Source organism: Dioscorea cayenensis, chromosome 7 (genome assembly GCF_009730915.1).
Source record: "Dioscorea cayenensis subsp. rotundata cultivar TDr96_F1 chromosome 7, TDr96_F1_v2_PseudoChromosome.rev07_lg8_w22 25.fasta, whole genome shotgun sequence".
Lineage (NCBI taxonomy): Eukaryota > Viridiplantae > Streptophyta > Magnoliopsida > Dioscoreales > Dioscoreaceae > Dioscorea > Dioscorea cayenensis.
In genome coordinates this window covers 29,959,845-29,979,398 of record NC_052477.1, presented here as the reverse complement: position 1 = coordinate 29,979,398, position 19,554 = coordinate 29,959,845, and the positions used below count along the sequence as shown (strand labels likewise).

General features: G+C 35.9%; 2 protein-coding genes across 2 annotated transcripts; both read right to left on the bottom strand.

Annotated features, from left to right (window-relative positions):
* Positions 1-921: 921 nt before the first annotated feature.
* On the bottom strand, positions 922-5,081 carry LOC120265431 (receptor-like protein 7). The gene has a single exon (XM_039273334.1). The coding sequence runs from the start codon at positions 4,399-4,401 to the stop codon at positions 1,099-1,101; it is 3,303 nt and encodes a 1,100-aa protein (XP_039129268.1). The 5' UTR covers positions 4,402-5,081; the 3' UTR covers positions 922-1,098.
* Positions 5,082-6,086: 1,005 nt separating this feature from the next.
* On the bottom strand, positions 6,087-17,722 carry LOC120265544 (6-phosphofructo-2-kinase/fructose-2,6-bisphosphatase). The gene is given in 26 exon segments (XM_039273487.1): positions 6,087-6,638; positions 6,708-7,187; positions 7,278-8,071; positions 8,188-8,253; positions 8,340-8,403; positions 8,531-8,599; positions 9,229-9,320; positions 9,446-9,508; positions 9,950-10,025; positions 10,155-10,252; positions 10,573-10,620; positions 11,721-11,795; positions 11,883-11,940; positions 12,037-12,128; positions 12,362-12,402; positions 12,405-12,438; positions 12,508-12,561; positions 12,887-12,940; positions 13,468-13,497; positions 13,647-13,745; positions 14,375-14,470; positions 15,067-15,276; positions 16,166-16,369; positions 16,932-17,233; positions 17,318-17,381; positions 17,474-17,722. Coding segments are annotated over 24 exon segments (2,244 nt in total). The 5' UTR covers positions 17,651-17,722; the 3' UTR covers positions 6,087-6,638; positions 6,708-7,187; positions 7,278-7,993.
* Between the last annotated feature and the right edge of the window lie 1,832 nt (positions 17,723-19,554).

The window sequence follows — 19,554 nt, the reverse complement described above, 5'->3', positions numbered from 1 at the left end:
TGTAGTCCTAATCTTAAAGTTGGGATCATCTTGATATCTATCATAAATGGTTGTTTGCATTTCTTTCTATTTCAAGGTACAACTTGCGTGAATTAATTGCTACCAGTTTCTAGGAAAGTGTCACTCCAGTTACTTAAGGCTTACATAAAGAGAAAAACAAAGGTTTCTAATGACTTCAGTATCAGAAGTTATACCTCTAGTCATGCTCCTAAATGTTGGGATCATATCTGATGTCTGTGCCTCATTTGTCCTGTAATTGAGACATGATAGAGTTCAGAGATGTTTACTTTCTGATTTGGTGTATTTTCCTGATAGAGTTCTATTCTTCCCTGATTTGTGATCTGAATTTATTACTGTTACTTTCCTTAAAATGAGATCATAAACTTGGAGATTTTTCATTCTGATTTAGTGTATTTTCCTGCTGCTTATGGCTAGATTTGTGATTAAGTTGATGCTTGGTTGTTTGGAACGTATTTGTTCCTGTGTTGAGAAAACTCTCTTAAATCTCTGAGATGTATATGATCTGATTGATTACTAAACTGTTGTTCATTTTCCTACTGAAATTCATCGAAATCTTCTTTCAGACAAGGAACTTCAGCTGATTTGAGTGTGGATCTGAGCTGATCCACTACATATTACTTCTCATTGCATATGAAAGTGTTAATGAAGTTTCAGTAATATTCTCATTTAGAAAATGAATGGGAAAGTTGATCAATCATCACTTCAGCTGCATTTTAATATCTTCAGATATGAACAATACATGCCTTGTGGCTCTGTCAATTATATCGTGAAGGATGATATAATAATTCAACAAGTTCTTGTTGTATAGCTGTTTGAAAAATCAATTTCAAGTCTTGTTAATTTAGTTGGTAACTTGGTACAACTGTTATGGCAGTTAATTTAATTCCAGATGGGACGAAAAGAACAAATCTCATTAGTATAGATATCTTATGACACATCTTATTACATGACAAAGTAAAAGTAATTTTTACAGTGATGCAATAGACATAAACCAAAGTACAATACTACAACAACAGGCAATTTAAGAAAAACACCCTTATTTGCTAGTTGAAAAAAAAAAAAAATGGGATTGAGTTTTTACCTGAACCTCCTCTTGTACCATATTTTGAGTTTGGTAAACAACAGTTGATGGAAAATGGCCAATGCAAATCCCACTCCGAACCCTAACCCTCTGAACATCCAGATCCAGATCTCTTCCATGTCGAGTTCATGAGATGCGTTGTTGAGATCTGTAGAAGGCTCCATGCTTGTTGAATTAACACAGTGTCTTGATAACGGGAAGCCACAAAGTCCAGGATTTCCTTCAAATGAAGCATTGGGAAACGTGTTGAACTGGTTTCCTTGTGGTATCCTTCCTACTAAGTTGTTGTTTGATAGATTCAGGACAGACAAGAATGTTAGGGAGGTTAAAGAGTTTGGAATCTCACCGGAGAGTTGATTTCCTGAGAGATCCAAAGACTCTAGTTCCCTTAAATTTCCAAAAACTTGAGGAATATGGCCCTTGAAAGCATTTAGTGACATGTTCAAGAAATTAAGTGACTTAAGATCCCCAATCACTTCAGGTAAAGTGCCTTCTAATCTGTTGTTGGAGACATCAATGTATGAAGTCGTTGCTGGAATCTTTGTTTGGTCCCTCTTATACCCCTTTGCAACTATTGTAACTAGGTCCTCATAATATGTTGATGCTGGATTATAAGAGCCGTCTGAAGGACAAGCGTAGATTAGCAGACACGATCGCGTAACAGGTCTCGCTTGATTCTTATTTAATTTCAAGTTATTATATTTCACTAGGTCGGCACTATTATATGAGAATCCAATTGTTCCATCCCCTTCTCGATGAATCATCATAGCCTTCATTCTTGTGAAGCAATCCAATGGTAGATTGCCAGTGAAGTTGTTAGACGAAATGTCTAAGATTTGCATAACTTCAAAAGTGTGATTGCCCACAGACGCTACAAGAGGACATTCGAAGTATCCATAAAATTTATTTTCCCTGAGAACAAGGACTTTCAATGCGGGAAGGTTTCCTAACCAATATGGAAAAGAGTCTGCTAATTTATTGCTTCCAATATCTAGAAACTGAAGTTGTTCACATTTGGCTAAAAACTTTGGTATTTCTCCCTCCAACTGGTTTCCATAAAAATTGATTATTACCAACGAGCAACTTGAGTTGATGTTTCGAGGAAGGATTCCTTGAAATTGATTCCTTCTAAGGTTAAGTACCTGCAAATTAGAAAGGCTCTCTAACAAACATTTGTGGATTGAACCACTCAAGCTATTGTTTGAAAGATCAAGGACTCTAAGATTTGTATGACAAATGGATGTGGGGATTTCTCCAGTGAGATTGTTGTTGGCCAAAGAAAAAAAAGAAGTGTCAAGCAGGTAAGCAGATATATTAACCGGAATGGAACCAGTGAAATAGTTGTTTGAATAATCCAAAAATTGTGATTGGAGAAGGGGAATTTGTCCTTGAAGCATATTAGAATGTAGATCAAGGCTGTTAATGCTCATCATCGTTAGAGGATCAGGACGTGGCCTCTCAATATCAGTAAATAAGTTGCAAGATAAATTCATAGACCCGCCGTAGCTCCCATTGCTCCATATCCACTTGGGTATAATCCCATGAATTCTATTGTTTGAAAGGTCTAGGAGTTCCATATTCTCCTTATACTTCAAGAAAGATGGGATAGCCATCAGATTGCAAGATTGCAATATCAAGGTATCGAGAGATGGAAACAGAAGAGAAGAACCAACATTTCGGTCAGAGATTGACAAGTCAATGCCTGAAAGATCCAAGTATGTGAGATTTTGAAGGTGGCCAAACAACTCTAATCCCACCACTGAACCATCAAAGTTGTTTGAACTTAAATCAAGTGAGATGAGAGCAGAGAGATTAACAAGTGATTTTGGGAGCTTCCCACCGAGATTATTGCCAGGTAGATCAACATATTGCAATATAGAAGATGCATTTGTGAATTCTTGCAGTTGACCAGAGAGCTTGTTGTCAGATAGATATAACTCCTCTAATATTGGAAGTGTGAACAAAGACATGGGGATAGATCCAGTCAATAAGTTGTCCTCTAGATGAAGTGATGTAAGGTGATGTGCATGACCGAGACTGCTTGGGATTTGCCCAATAAAGTAATTAGAAGAAAGATCAATGGTTGAAAATTTTGAACCAGCAAGCATTAGTGGCAGGTACCCGGAGAGATAATTAGAGGAGAGGTCTAAAGAAACCAATTCACTGAGATTCCCAATCGACCAAGGTATTGACCCTGAGAAATTACAATCAGAAAGATCCAAGTATATCAAGGATTCCAAGTTTCCCAAAGAATTTGGCAAACTCCCAGAGAAATTCGTATGGTAAATAGTCAATGTCTCCAAAGAGCTATTTAATGGGAATTCTGGGAGAAACCCTGCTAGCATCGGATTAAATGAAAGATCAAGTGTCTTCAAGCTCAAGAGTTCAAACACGCCAGTCGGAAACACACCTTGAAGCCCACACTCACTGAGACTTAGTTCAGTTAAAGAAGAAAAATTTGCAAAGAAGTCTGGCACTTGGGACGAAAGATCGTTACCATGAAGGCGAAGAATTGATAAATTCCGGAGCTTGGATAGTGAGCTGTCAATCGGTCCAGAGAGTGAAGAGTCTCGTAAGCTGAGAGCTTGAAGGCCAGGAGCGGGGTCAGAGATGGCATGACACCACTCCGTCCCACTAGAAGAGATATTGGCTCCATCCAAATAGAGCTCTTTTAAATTAGAAAGGTCTCTGATGAGAGTACCAAGATCAGGCTTCTCCAGCTTCAAAGCATATGGGCCATACGAATATGAGGAGAGGTCGAAAGATATGAGCTTTGTAAGGCGAGAGATGCCCATGGGGACTTGGCCTGCCAGCAGTCCGGAATGAGAAAGATTGAGATGTGTGAGATTAGCCAGTTTGTCGAAATCCGAAAGCAGGGTGGCACTCTGATTGAAGTCATTGTAGGCAAGATTGAGTGTTTGGATGGAGGTGAGGTTGAAAAGGGAGGGCATAATGTTGCCTCCCATATACCTCTCGCTGAGGTCAAGAGAGACAACGAGACCGGATGCTTTGTCGCAGCTGACTCCTTCCCACCCGCAGCAGTTTGTGCCAGCATGCCAGTGCGGAAGTGAAGTTGTTGCAGGCCCGTGGTAGTAGTAGTAGTCGCTTTCATTGAGCTTGATGAAACCTTTTTTGAGGTCGAGAAGGTCCAGACATTGTTGTGAATGGGCGCTGAGTGCATTAGTTGATGAGGAGGAGCTTGATAAGGATAATAGCACTAATATGAACAAGAAGAAGAAGCATGATGGAATGGAAAAGAGGAAGGAGAAGGAGCCACCCCGGTGATGTGAACACATCATGGTGGTGGTGGTCGGCGTAACACGAGAGAGAGATGAGATGAATAAGTTGAGCTGTGAGACTGACTGTCAGACTTATAATATCATCAAGTATATATAATATATAGGCGCACAGCATACATGCCATGCATACATTTCTCAACTCAAGTTCAACCGCCATTTCGAAGCTCCATTTTTTTTTTCTGTTTCTTGAGTCAAGCAAGAGTGAAAGACCAGTTTGCATGTCACCAGTCAAGAGTCAAGAGTCACTCTTAGCATAGCATTCCGAGAGTAATGGATTTAATAATAGGGTAGAAATACATGATTTACTAAGTCTATATTATTTATGAGAAAAATCAAGTTTGATAATTCTACTTGGAAATCAACCGGGGACATTTCCCAGGTTGCTTAGTCCAAGTCTTCCAAGAGAGTTCAGTGTGTGGTGATGACTGATAAGAATATCAAGAAATTCTTTTGCTGACTCTCTTGCATCCATCCACACCATCTCCAGAGATCTTAATTCTTTTGCTGACTCTCTTGCAAATTTCGGGAAATCAAACCCTCAGCTTTCTCTTTTCTTCAGAGGCTTTGATCGGCCATTTTGGATTGAGGAGCTTTGTTTGCTCCACAATCTTAGCTTTTGAGCCCTCTTTGTTTTTTTGGTTTTCTTTTTGTTTCTCTTTAGCTTTGTGCTCTCCTGTCAAAAAGAATATCAAGAAATTCCACAACCCATTGAAAACAACTGCAAGATATTAATTAGAATAATGCAAAACTCAAGTCTTGTTAGGAGATATATATAAAGCCAACCAATGAAATGCGTTGACGAGTCCTTTTCTTATTGACCATTAACATCAAGCTAATCAATTTATGTGGACCAATTCTAACTTACCATACACGTCAAGTTGGATCAACTTATGTGGAGCCTCATAATTCACCGTCTTTGACACGGCCTCTCGAGGGAGATCCACACGAGTTTGAGCTTCACTCGTTTGATGAGATGATGTGAAGGAATCATAATAGCATTCTGCAAAGACCCAAGTCAATGGGGAACATTAAAACTAATGACTTGAAGGGGTTGGCATAAAGAAATTTTGGCAAATAATTAAAACAATGGAAAGCTACTTGACAGACTCTTGAGAGGGGTTATAGAACTTGGAATAACTCTGCTGAATTGAGTGTCTAAAGGATAGAGGTTTTGTTCTAACTTGGAAGTCTCGATTTAAAATAAAATGGTTTTCTTTCTTTTTTTCCAGAAGGTGGTTCATTGATTAAATTTTTGCCAATTATGAATGTTTGCTTTGTTGTTAAAGATCTCTGCGGTGATTAATTCCTCGTTCTAGAAATTATTTATTGTATACATTAATAACTTCCTTATATATCCATAATCGTTCATAATTTTATACAAGATAAAAAGAAATATTACATAAATAGGTAAACATTTTGCTAATACACATCCAATAAATTCACCGAGGAGGAACCAAGTAAGTACATATTAAACCAAAATAAATAAATAAAAATAGGAAATAAAAAACAACCAATCACCTTAGATTTAAAAAAAAAAAAAGGTAATAGAAAATGACAGTAAATACTTGTGAATCAACTAATTGGGTATTTTGAGATCCTCCCAAGGCATTGGCTCAAGTTTATGAAATAGATTATGTATATTAGTTTCACCAAAAAGAAAAAATAAAAAACAAATAAAAACACGATTGAAGACCACGTAACATGGTTTGCTATAATTGATACTGGGTTGCTGCTCTAAATTAATACACAGAAATACCAGAACCTTTTGAATACATTATTTATTTAAAATAAAAGTAACTACCCTGATGTGTCTTCAGGTTCAAAGTGAGAACATAACAATACAGTTAAGAGTTCCATGAACGGCTGAAACAGAACCTAGCGCACCGTCTTACATGAGCCAGCCAAACGTCGGTCTGTACAAGCTCAGCACTTGGTTTTCAGAAGGAAATCTTTGAGAGAAAAGGAAAAAGAACATCCCTTCATGTTAGCATTTCAGGCTCTGACCTAATTCCACCATTTTCCTTCAACAAATACAGGTCTTTGGTGAACAAGGCACAATATGCACAAATAAAGCCTTTAATTGATGCAACCAGCAACAGAAGCACACACAAAATTGTGAGACCTTGGACATGCCTGGCATGGCCAGCTGAAACAAGCAGCGTGTCTTAGGCAGGCAGTGAACTTGCCTGATGAGAAAGGCATGGAGCATAGAAAGGTCTTCATCATGATAAAGCAGGCTATGCAACAGTAAAGGAGAAATAGGATCAATAACAAGAAGCTGGAGCCCCAAAGATAGAGAAACATACTTGTTACCGCATGCAGGAGATCTTGAAGAAGAGTCAGTACAAGGGAGGTCCCCATGGCTTGAGCAGACTACCGCAAGCACTCGTGGGTGATAGGGAAAGCCCAGATTATATAGATAAATGCTGGATGAAACTTCAAAGGATATTATGTTTTGGAAGTATGATTACGTAGTCACAGTGCACATCTTTAAGATCCAGAGCTCAAGTTTAAATCAACTAATATGCAGAAGCTCTCTGATTGTATCCAAGTAATCTCACATATCAGTCAAATGTGATGGAAGAAACACAGAAACACAAAACATGCCAATAGGCAGAAATTTACAAAAATAGTTCATTAAGTAATTATAGGTCACAATGAAAATCAGGTTTTACCTTCCAAATGCAGCAACACTTGGTCCTTACGATGAACTGAAACCAATAACAAGCTAGCTGCTTGATGAACACTGTGTTGTGATTGGGTCAGTCCAAGGGAAATTTGTCTGACTGCACAAGCCATTCAAAAAATTTGTTTGTCAGATCGGAAATCAGTTAATGGTGTAAAGGAAATGGCAGGTCAATCAGTAGAATTTGCACCAGAGAAACGGCAACAGACCATAGGTGTGGCTGTCTTCAGCAATTTCTGGGAGCGAGTACTACTAGAGTGCGACCAGGCCTCTACATGAAAAGCTGGAATAATGTACCTTGAGATAGCTGCAAGGGGCTCCACTTGTCATTGTTCTTTATGCAACGCTGAAATCAAGTCGATCCTCAAATGCCACGCAATTCCTGCACATCACTTATCAGCAGCAGTCATCAGTGAAATGCTTTTCCACAAATTAAACTAAAGCAAAGACAAAGATTCTGAGTTTCATTCTTCAAAATGAGACAAAGTTACTCCTCGCCAAGCATATGAACTGCAAGAGAATCCATAATGGAAACAAGATCAAACAATAAAAATAAAAATAAAAAATAGTGCAGAGCCACTTTCAACTTTTGCATGTGATTCCCCCAACTTCATGTCTTTTTTTCTTGTTTGTGTTCACTGGTACAACAATCATAATGATATGTAGAAAAAAATAAGTAGTTGCAAGGCATGGAGTAGATCTTGATGATTTATACTATAGTGATGTTGTAGCCTCTGGGACTAGAGTTACGAGTTTATATAGATAATGGTTGTCATTACAAAGGGTTGGAGAGGCTTGCTTTCAAGCCTGACCTGGTAAATAAATGATATTTCCATCAGATTTGATCTTGAAGGGAAAATTGGCATCAGCTTATGCTTCCTTTCCATCATGTGCATGGATATGAACTTAATCCATGAGTTTGTACCGTTTCTCTTGGACACCAGTAACCCCCATTTGAATCTCAATTATAGTGTGAAGAGGTACCTGGATGGCAAAAAAAGTAACATTCTTTCTTCCATTTTTGGTAAAGAAGTCGGAATTCGGAAAACGGATGGGGCAGCGCAAGCACAGAGGATAATCTCTAACCACTTGCAGCTTACCTCAATATGTGGTATTTCTATCAAAGGCCTGTCAGCAAAATATGCATACAGTGCTCTCAAGACAGCCTACATCAAAATTAATAAATTTAGACTCTGGTCATATTCAATAAAAGACGAATTCAAATGCAAAATAGGCTCATCTCATATAAAACCTGGTGGGAGATAACAACAACTGGTGCATGCTGTCTTTCAAGTTCAATAATTACAGGTTCTAACCTGAACATAACAGGGCACCACAGTTACTTGTTAACTCTGTAAAAAAGCATCAAATTAACAAATACAATGCTACTGAAGAGAAAATAAAATAACAATTGAAATTGATGACATCCGAGTTACAACTAACCTCTGAATGACATCAAGATATGATTCTCCACGAGGATATCGATACCGCAGTTTGTCCTTCTTTCTGGATCTACATTTAGGGTGCCAAAAAACCAAAAAAAGGGGGGGTTACCTAGGGAAGGAGGAAAATCATACTAGCCAAAATAAGATTCAAATTCCTATAAATAACAAAACAATAGTTATATGGGTTCAGCTTTTTCAAGAATAAAGCACAAAGAGTTCAGAAATTAGGAACAGTGATTTAACTTTAACAAATGATATAGCCACTTCTTATGAGAATTGGAACCCAATACAAAACCAGAAATAACACTTTCTGAACAAATCTAGCCCATAATATTATGCAACCCCAACACAAATGGAATTATTAAAAAAACATATCTAGCAACATTTTAGGTGAATTAAATGAGTTTCAACATCAAACATGGATCTTGAGGCAAGAAAAAGAAAATAGGAAAATGATGAAACTCTAGCAGATGCCATAGTAATTTCTTACAGGAATTGGAACTTAATATAGCACCACAATAACACTTTGTGAACAAATCTAGCCCATCAAAATTAACAAATATCTAGGGTGACTTAATTGAATCAAATGATTTGCAACATTAAACATGGATCTTGAGGCAAGGAAAAGACAATGCAAAACTAGGGCTTAATGAAAGACCAACAGTCAAAATGATCACTAGCGTCAAGAATGCATACTCATATTCCTCAGGCATGTTTTTCCTTATCTCCTCATAACTCATCCCATCACATACTCCAGCATTTATCTCCTCCAGAGCACGCCATTGTATCTACAAGCATAAACAGTGGCATCAAAATTTATTGAAGTCGCATATACAGGTTGCAGTATTTACCTTATTCCAAAGCAGTACTAATAGAAAGAAAGACTCTCAGGCAATTCACTGACAGCACTAACCTTTGGAAATCCAACAATTGGGCTTGCAGTCAATATTGTTCTCTGTAGAGTGCTAGTCCATATCTAACCATGCAATTCAAAGAGCGTGTCATTAGAAGTTCACATGAACAGTACATGTTAGTAAATAGTTGATTTAAGGTATATGCTCCCCATCAACCATGCAGTTGTAATCCTTAGCTTCTGATAAGGAATAGCTGTTTGGTCAATGTAGGACATACATGACTAACTTCAAGTCAATTGACCTATTTATGCTTGCAACAGATTAGAAAGAAATCTAAGAGATAATCTTATTCATGATTTATGAGACCAGCATTATGTACAAATAAAAGTACTAATATACATAGTGAACTCAATAGGCAATCCAATTAAAAATTACCTATGTAAACTTTAGAGTTCCACTTATTAAAGAATAATACTAGTGAAGAAAATTATTTCTTCCTCACAACGGAAACTTCAAACAACAAAGATATATAACTATCTAAATATGACAACATAAACCCTTACAGAAGCTGTCTTCTCAAATTTCAGCCGCTTCTCCACAAAGTTGGCCAATTTCTTCGCATATACTTCCCCAGCCTCACTATTGGGGAAAAAACAATCATATCAAGGCCTTCTAGGCAACAATTGAATTCTTTTTGCATCTCATTTGATGTTTTTTGTGCTAAAAATGAAAATTAGTTAATTAAGCATAGCTCAATACAAAGTCAACCTCAGAGCTGTGTCACCTCCAATTCTTCCTCTAACATTATCTCGACTCTCACCATGACGAGTAAGCAAAATGGGACGTGGAGTAAGATGTGTGTTTACCTGCAGAAAAGAATTATAGCAATTAGCATAGGTTTACTGAAGAAATTTGGAGCAAAAAATACTCAACAGCTTAGAGTTGTTAGCATTTATGGAAAGCCAAATGCCACTAATCAACAGACATATCTAAAGGATCAACCCATTTTCTATGATTATTGTTCTTTACAAAAAAGCAAGATCACAAGTTAGAAGCGCATAACAACCCCAAAATTTAGCTACATTTAAATTGCTATCAGAATGCTGCAAAAGAAAATGATTTCTTATTGCTTGTTTTGACAAGGAAAAAAGTTTGAACAATTCAAAAAGATTTCTCGGGATCTTACCAAGAAAAAGACAATCCTGCCTGGAAGATATCCACTAATATTATTCACCTGAATCAGAAATGCATTTTATTAAATCCCTCAAATAAATAACAAAAGATAGAACTAAATTCAAGAGATGAAGTTGTAAATAATAGTAATCAAGACAAACAACTCTATTAAATTGTAAGATGAGTAGTAACTCAAATAACCAATCTCCAAAGAATACTCATCAAAAGTTCGCTAAATTAAAGCAGGTTAAGTAATATATATTTCAACTCATCTAAGAAAATTGCACAACAACAACCTAAAATGATATCCATGAATATATGAGGGGCCAGAATGTGAAATGTAATCCAGCAGTTTCCACAAACCTTACCAGAAAACCAAAATCAATAAGCTTCAGCCAACGGAGGAAGGTAGAGCTCTCTGATTTCTAAATTTGCCAAGAAGGAAAACAATACTCGACTTGTAGAGGCCATGTACAATGCTTCAATCAGCTAAATTGTATAAGGGATCATTAGAGAAGCCAAACGAAGTTCAGAAATGGCTGGTTAGTTATGGTGGTTGTTGAATAAGCAACCAGAGTCTTCAGCACATTTGCACTATAAAAGGAATCCGTTACAATTTCAGATTAATTGTAACCCTTCCAGTGCTTGAATTGAGTATAACCTCATTCTTAAGCAACATATATGAAAATTAATATCCAATTCAAGTCCTTTCATTGGGGATGTAGGTCAATCTCAAGACCCAACGAGCATAGGCACAAAACCCAAGCTTTATAGAAGTTCAGCCTTGAAATCTTGCAGGCAAATATCTTTTACTTCAATGAGAATGGTTGACCAGTTCAGTTCTATCATAGTCGGACACTTGCAACAATTCTGAAAACATTAATGTGATTATAGGTATTGCCAAACCAAATGTCAAGGGAAATTATTACCATTTAAGACTCCCGTGTCAATTGTCTTGTCAAAACTTATCAAGATACCACATAACAATCCTCTCAGAATAGTTTGTACCACACAAGAAAATCCACTCAATAATAAGAAATGAAGGAAGAAAAATGGCTCACATTTTAAGTGCTTGGAGTCAAGAGCAGACAATTAGCTCAATCCATGTGCTTTGAACAAACTAGAAATTAGAGAGGACAATTACAGGAAAACTAAACTTACTTGTATCTGCCCACCTTGTCCACTGGCCATATCAATCATTTTGATGTATGAACCTTCTTCTACCGATTCATAGGCCTGTTTAACAAGTTAACATATTTTGTTGTGACAAGATAGCACCAAATGTTCACAACTTCTGATGAAATTTAAGCAAAAACAAAGGACCTTTTCATAATTGGCTAAGCGTGTTTTGAAGTCCTCCAGCCCAGCTTCAAAATCAGGCCTGTAGAGATCAACTAATCACTCACTGTGACAGTGTGACTTGAGAAAATAGAAACTCTCTTGTTAAGAAGCGAAAACTGAAGCATAGAGAACTCACTGTTCAGCATAATCAGGACTTTGTTGAATTTTCAGACGTATATTTCTTTCAATAATGCTTACATCATTACAAATTGTTTCCAAAAATATAATCTGGAACACAAAAAAGAAAAGGGTGAATATAGATGAAGAAAAATAAGCTCAGTTAAAAATTCAATTTTCCTAGACAAAATTTCAAATGTAGCAATCCAGCAGTGCAGAACCATCGAAGTTTTTAGTGACAGTGAAAATTGTTGGCCAAACTTTTAAACATTAAAAAATAAGGGAGATATGACAAAGTTTAGCTAGCATGGATTTTTACAGTAAGAATTTAGTTGTTTAAGTACCTTGCAATTTCCCTCAGCCATTTTCATGAGCATATTTCGCGTGTCTTTGAACTGTTAGTTGCGTCAAATATACCAACCTATAAGCCAAACACAATAAGTCAAATTTTCAATAATCATATTTATAGGTAAAATATTCAAAATGTTACCTGCCCCCCTTCTTGCATCCAACTTAACATATCATCCATCGCTAGAGCCGCAACCTAAAGTCATGCAATGGATAAGGCATATAAAGTCAAGATAGATATTTATAGAGCTCTAAGTAATGTGTGAAGAAACTTAAAAAAGCATTTTGAGAAACACCATCTACCAAATCTTCATAATGATCTTAAAATGACAACTAGGTAATTTTCATCACAGATGCAGATATTGAGAAACACAATGGCAATAGTGTAGAGCTAATATGAATTTAATGTACAGGGGTCAGAGCATGTTAAGAAGGCATTATAAAATGCATGGATTATCATTTTTTTTTCAAACCTCAGATGAGAGATTAATCAGACATAAAACAGACAATCTAGCAATCACCTCATTGCGAGCCTCCAAACCTTCTGGATTGTCCGCCCGGAAAAAATCAGCTGACTGCATCAGGAAATGTTTTGATTGTAAAAGGAATGGTATTTCAACAGATTTGTGGATCAAATTGCAAAAGGTGAAGAGAAAATATAGAACAGCAATAACATGGTAATAGATGCTAGATGCAATCCTGGGGCTGAAAAACAAATACACAAGAAGGAAAGCCAAGTTATTAAAAAGTATGTCCCCAGTAGCCAAACCTTGACCACTAGGAGAAAAATCAAGTTCAGGAGCATCCTTCTACAAGCTTGAGGTAATTTGAATATTGTGTATATATGTTGGGTTTCCCATAATTAAAAAAGAAAAACCATTAAGAACTCAAAAATATAATGACTAATAACTTGTGCACCGCTAGTCACACAAGAAAAAATTTAAAAATGAAGAATAAGCCTTGCCTCAATAAGAAAAAAAAAATAATAAAACCAGAGTCACAACACCTTAATGAATAACATTTGACTAAATTTCTCAAGCTATATATGGCTATGCATGGTGAAGAGCTAATTCTGGAAATGCAAAACACATTAATATCGCACCTGATTTGTTCCATGCTTGAGTCGACGATACTGTCCATTCAATTTTATGCACCAGACAAAGACAATAAATGATCTCATATCAGAACTAAGTAATAGTATACCTTTATAGCTCTCTAATAATATATATATATATATATATATATATAAAAAAAACAAGCACATGGCAGTCAAAGTTTTACCTTGCCAACATTGAAATGTTTTGTTTCATGACCTAACCAGCGGAGATATCTAGTGAGTTTGGCAGCAGTGAAAGTCTTGCCTCTAGCTGGCAACCCAACCTTTACGGCAAATGCATATGGAAAACCACTTAATTTTGTTATATCAGTCTAAGTGCTATGGAAAGTGGCAACAATATTAGGATTAAAACAGCTATAGACATTTTATTTGACAACAAAGAGTGAAAACTGCAGCATCAAAAAGACCATAACATATATGTTTCTTCCAATATTATTAAGAGTGAGCGTAACTATAATAATTATGGTTTTTCTATTGCAGCCTGTCAATATTATCAGCAATCAGCACAAAATAATTGAAAGTTAGAAAGTACAAGATGTAAAATGGGAACCTGCCATCAAAGGAGGATCAAATCCATATCAGAAACTCAGAATAAATGAAATATAAATAAGGTTGATGGGGACACACACCTATTCTGTAAGTCCTACAAACATTAAAAGGTTAATTATAGGGAATCATATTAAACTTGTGGGTTCCTTGATAACATTTAGACTATTTTAGCTTCAAATTTATCCACATGCCAATGTTCAAACCCCAAAAATCGCAACTACCTCAGAATAACCGCAGAAACTATCTATAGGCAGTTAACTTTTCAAAACCATATAGTAAGCATCATTTAAGGAAAGAAGTTACTAAGAAAAGATCCCCACAAATATTGCATATCATAATTTACCAGCACAATTGCCAATTTACGGTCTTCCTTTGGTCCATGCATCCGATCAGCAATAGCAGCTGCTTGAACAGCCCCAGCTGCTGCTGGCATAGCCTTCTAACAATTAGTAGAAAATAAGGGAACATAAGGACCATTTACAAAACAACAATCACATAAAAGCATCAAATGAAAACTGAATCCCAAATTTAACTATCAGTTCAACAGTTTTAAGAAACAGTCAAATTGTGATTAAAACACAGCTGACTATAACCTTATAGGAAATGATTAAATCAAATAAAAAGAAAAACCACTTACAATTTCATTACTCAAATAAACAAAAAATGACAAAGCAAAAAATAAAATAAAATAAAATTACGAAAAACAGGATTGACAGCTATCCAGCTGAATGGCCTAAAGGTAAGGATAGCTTCTCAAGATAGAAACACAGAAATAATTTCAGACCCGTAGGTTTGCATATAAAAGGGCACAGTAAGCATGCTGAATGCCACTTCGCATAGCGCTTGTTAGGTGTTTGTCATACAAAAAATATTCAGGTAATGCCGCAAGAATGAACTAACAGAAAGAGGAATTCAAGCCACAGGCAATACAAGCAAAAATTAATCACATGCAAAAAGGGGTCTGAAGTAGTTCCTGACAAAAATTATTGAAGAAAATATATATGGATAGTAAAACAATTTCTGCTCTGAATTAACCTTTTCTTCAGTGTCCAGTTTTAGGTCATTTGGGAATGCACTTGCACTAGCTGATTTAACAAGCCTAGGAGAGCCCACACCTCTATCTACAAAGAGGCCCCTTTGGCCATCTTGCTTCTGTAATTGTGAAAATGTGCTGACTGATTTGGATTCAACCATTCCAGAAGAAGAAAAAATTTTAGAATGATCTGGGACAATGACCTCAATATCCTGCAATAAAAGCCAAATTTCCGAATTGGCACTTTAGTCATCACAATATACTAATTTTATTATTAGTGAAGTGAGTTGTTAAAAATAAATAGTTGTTAAAATCGCTGCTTCGGATGAAGTACAAAAACACCGACTCAACAGAAAGATAAAATGTATAAATATTGATGCCTGATTTATATACCAACAAAAGAATCCATTTTTATATAATGAGTGAATAAAATGATGAACAAGTAAACATGCAAACTAATCCTCGTGCCTCACCATTTTCCTATTATCCTAAGTGAATGAGAAGGTGAAGAAATATTATCGTAAAGCACAAGGAAGTTAGTTTTCTTCATATTCTCTAGTTTCTTGCAGCTAACTTAATGAAATTTGGCAGAGTTTAAACTTCATTCAACAAAACCGATTCCCCACCAAGGTCTACTAAAATTCTTACATCAACTACCTACAGAACTAGGAATCTCCTTTATGAGTGCTGGTACATACACTGATGTCCAAATGTCAAACCCAATCTCTACACCATAGTCCATAGAATATCATTGAAATGGAAACCATTGGTTTCCAGGTTAGGCAATTCTTCAAACAAGAATATTGAACTATTATTCAATGTAGCTGAAAGTAACATGCAATTCATAAATACTTTTATCTAAATATTCCGCATCATAAGTTAATTAAAATACAATAAAATAAAATAACCTTTCAACATCTCTTTGCACATACTATGATTTAAGGAATCAATAACCAACTAAACACTAGAAATAAGATCATTCAAAGAAAATCGTAACAATAAATATATTTTATTGAGCATAAAGAGTTGTTGTGAGAGCAAAATCTTCAACTCCAGATAGTGTAAGTCCTTTCAATTAGAGTAAGGGTTGTTAGTGAAAACCTTTCTAGAGGCAACATGTTCAGCAGAAAGAACATTGCCTTTACTTGAACCATGAGAACTGCTTGAAGCATCACCTTTAGAGAAAATTCCAGAACGCAGATATCTTGGAGTCTCGGCCAAATTAGCAGCATAAACAGCACCAGAGCAGGCAGAAGCTGGTGCTGGAACAACATAGTGTTCTAAGTCAAGTTCCAAGGAACCAACCTGTAAAAAGCACAAAAATATGGGACAAAGAACAGGTCAATCAAAAAAAAATTTACAACAAAAAAACTATGCAACAAAACATCATTTCGTCTAATTATGTCATTATGCAGGGAAATGATTCAATTATTTGCAAAAAGCCCAACTACTATTAGACACCATGTAGATCATTGATGAATAGAATACACTGAATGTAGGATCCACTTAATAAGCAAAAGCAAATAGCTTTATAGCAGAATAATTGTTTATTTTCCATAATACATGCAAAAAAGATTTTAAAAAAAAAAAAATGTACCAAGTGCATGTGAGATTCAGCAATTTATTTCCCTCACAAGCATATATCATGACATCTTTGCAAATAAAGAAATTACTTCCTGCACATTACCCACTTAACTAATCCAACAGCCAAAAAAAAAATCTCAACAATTAATGCAACATTGTTGCATTCCAACATTCAGTCCTTTAAAGATGCATAAATCTATACATGGTATTTTTCTTGAGTTCAAGGTTATCCTTCTCTAAGAACCAAAACAAAGAATATGGAATTGCATGACAGAATTATGACCTCAAATTCTGTTTCTGGGGCAGAGTTAATACTGACATCAGGGATCCCACGCACAGTTGATGGCTTGAGGTTCTCCTGATAAGCCCTCCAACTCGCCGCAAGATCAAAGGGAGAAACAATATCCGCCTTAATGAAAACCTTATACTCCAGAGCCTCATCATCCCCACCACCAGTTCGAAACAACGCATTCCTAGCATCCCCCTCAAGAGACCCTCCCGTCAACAACCGATTCGGCCCCTCCTCCACCACGCACGGCTCTCCACTACTCTTCGGCTTCAGCAAGAATTTGAAATCCAGGGTTTCTTCCAATCCAAACCAAAAAAAAAAAATCAAACCCAATTCCAAGAAAACAAAAATAAATTCAATAATTCAATAAGCAATACTACCATGATTCGGAGGCACAATGAAGCTGAGCTCCCACATCGAGGCGGACTCCCTTTGCATCGACAGCTGAAGAGAAATCAAAGAACAAATCAAACAAAAAAATCAAAAGAAAAACACAACAAAAAACAAGAAAAGAAGAGAAAATATCAATCAATCACCGCTTTAGATGAATCCCAAGAACCGATGATCGGAAGAGAGCCGAAAACATGAGGGATGAGATCACCGGCGATCTTGGGGTTCTCCATCTTAAGCGAGACGTAGAAAACTCCATCCCCAGCAGCGTCCCTAAGGCCATTAGAGGAGCTATCCTGGTTCTTGGACGAGATCGTCCCCATTGCTCTCCTTCTTCGATGAGCTCCAAGAGAAAGAGATGATGAATAGATAGATAGAGAAGAGAGGGCGGTTAGAGATGATATAGAGCTCTTCCCGGGCCCACCAAATCGAAGTGGATGAGAAGCCCGTTGGGATTTCGTAAGGTTGCGATAAATAATTATGGCCTCTGATGCTGAACTCGAGTTGCTTTTTGTGGGCTTGAACTCCTTTCTTTTTTTATTTTTATGGGTTTTTTTATTGGCTAAACCCTGAGTTATGTTTAATTGTTGCTCACTTATTAGACGTGGCAATCTGTTGCCAACTATTACATGTGTGCTTTGCCATTCGAAAACGGAAAATCTAATCAACATATCATCTTTTCTTTCGGTGCCATTTTATTGGTCGCATGGAGTTACTTTTTTTAGGACTTTTAGATTTTTTACTCCCTTGACTCTTTGAAAAGAACTATGGGGCTCATGGAGATCCCGCCTTTTGAAACTCATCCTCAACTCTTAAGGATTTTGGAGATCTGATAACTAAAAAAAAGAGTGTTTTATTCTTTCGTTGTGATCCCTTTGCTATTAATTAATTATCTTTACTAACTCTTATATATTTATTTTTTTCAAAAACTCCCATACATTTTAAACGTGCTATTCTATGATTTTATCATCCACTAATGACGCTTATTAATTTATAAGTTATTCTTTTTCAATGACTAGTTTTTTTTTTAGAAAAAATGGATAAATCACAGCTTTATTAATAAAAGAGAAGAAACATGACAAATTCACAAAGAATAAATATAACTAAAAATAAAGAACAGCTTGAGGTCTCTCACGAGCAGTGAGCCACTCATAACAAGAAAAGAGGAAGAAAAGAGAAAACTGAAAAAGCAACGAACAATTAAACCGGCGAAAATTACCATCTGAAATCATAGGCCTGCCTGAGTTGAGAGAAGAGCCAACTACTCTTGGGCTAGGACCAACTTCTAGTTTTACACTTTTAATTTTTTATCAAGCAAGATGTTAAAACGCTCAATCTCGAGTAAATGTAAAATAGAAGATGTATCACAATAAAAATGAGGTAAAAAATAAGCATCAATCACTTGAGTAAAAAATGTTAAGGTGCTCAAATCACCCAAGTGGTTCCTACTTCGTGTTGTGTCTGTTAGTTTCAGCACCTAGTAGATCATACATGGTTTTTTTTTTGTATTTTATTTTTTATATTTAAAAAATTCATAATTTTTTTTTTAATTTGAATCAAGTTCTTTGTAATGGAGAAGTTTCTTCCGATAATTTGCGGCAGTACTCTGTTGGTGAGCTGCATCTTCTCCTTTGTTCATCTTCTTGAACACAACATGTTGCAGAAAGAAAGTCAAAGAAACGGTTTTGTTTTTATTCCAAAAACCAAGAGATGTAACATTGTATATTATTAGTTTAGGATCCGAAGATTCCAACACCGGTAACAATGATCAGGTTTTGGATTGAACTCTACTCGAATATTAACCAGTTTAGATATGGACGCTTGACTAAATACTAAATAGTTAAAAATAAATAAATAAATGAGTAGTGATTGAGGGTATTAATGTTTTATTTTTTAAAATTAAAGAATAATTTAGGTTATTAATATTTTATTTTAATAAAAAAATTACTTGTATATATTTAAATTAAAAAAAATAGTTAAATAAAGATTGCAGCTAAAAAAAAAAAATTGCATCCCACACGATAAGGGGGTCTTTAAAAAAATATATATTTGAACATTAAAAAAATTATGATTTGTATAATCATACTAATATACCTTTAGTCCTAATTTATGCGTAAGCTTTATTGAATGAACCAAAGTTTATTTGACCTTACCTCATTTATTAATCAAGTTGAATCACAGCTTAAGTTGTGCTTGTTCTCTAATAAAATAAGCTTAAGTCAAAAAC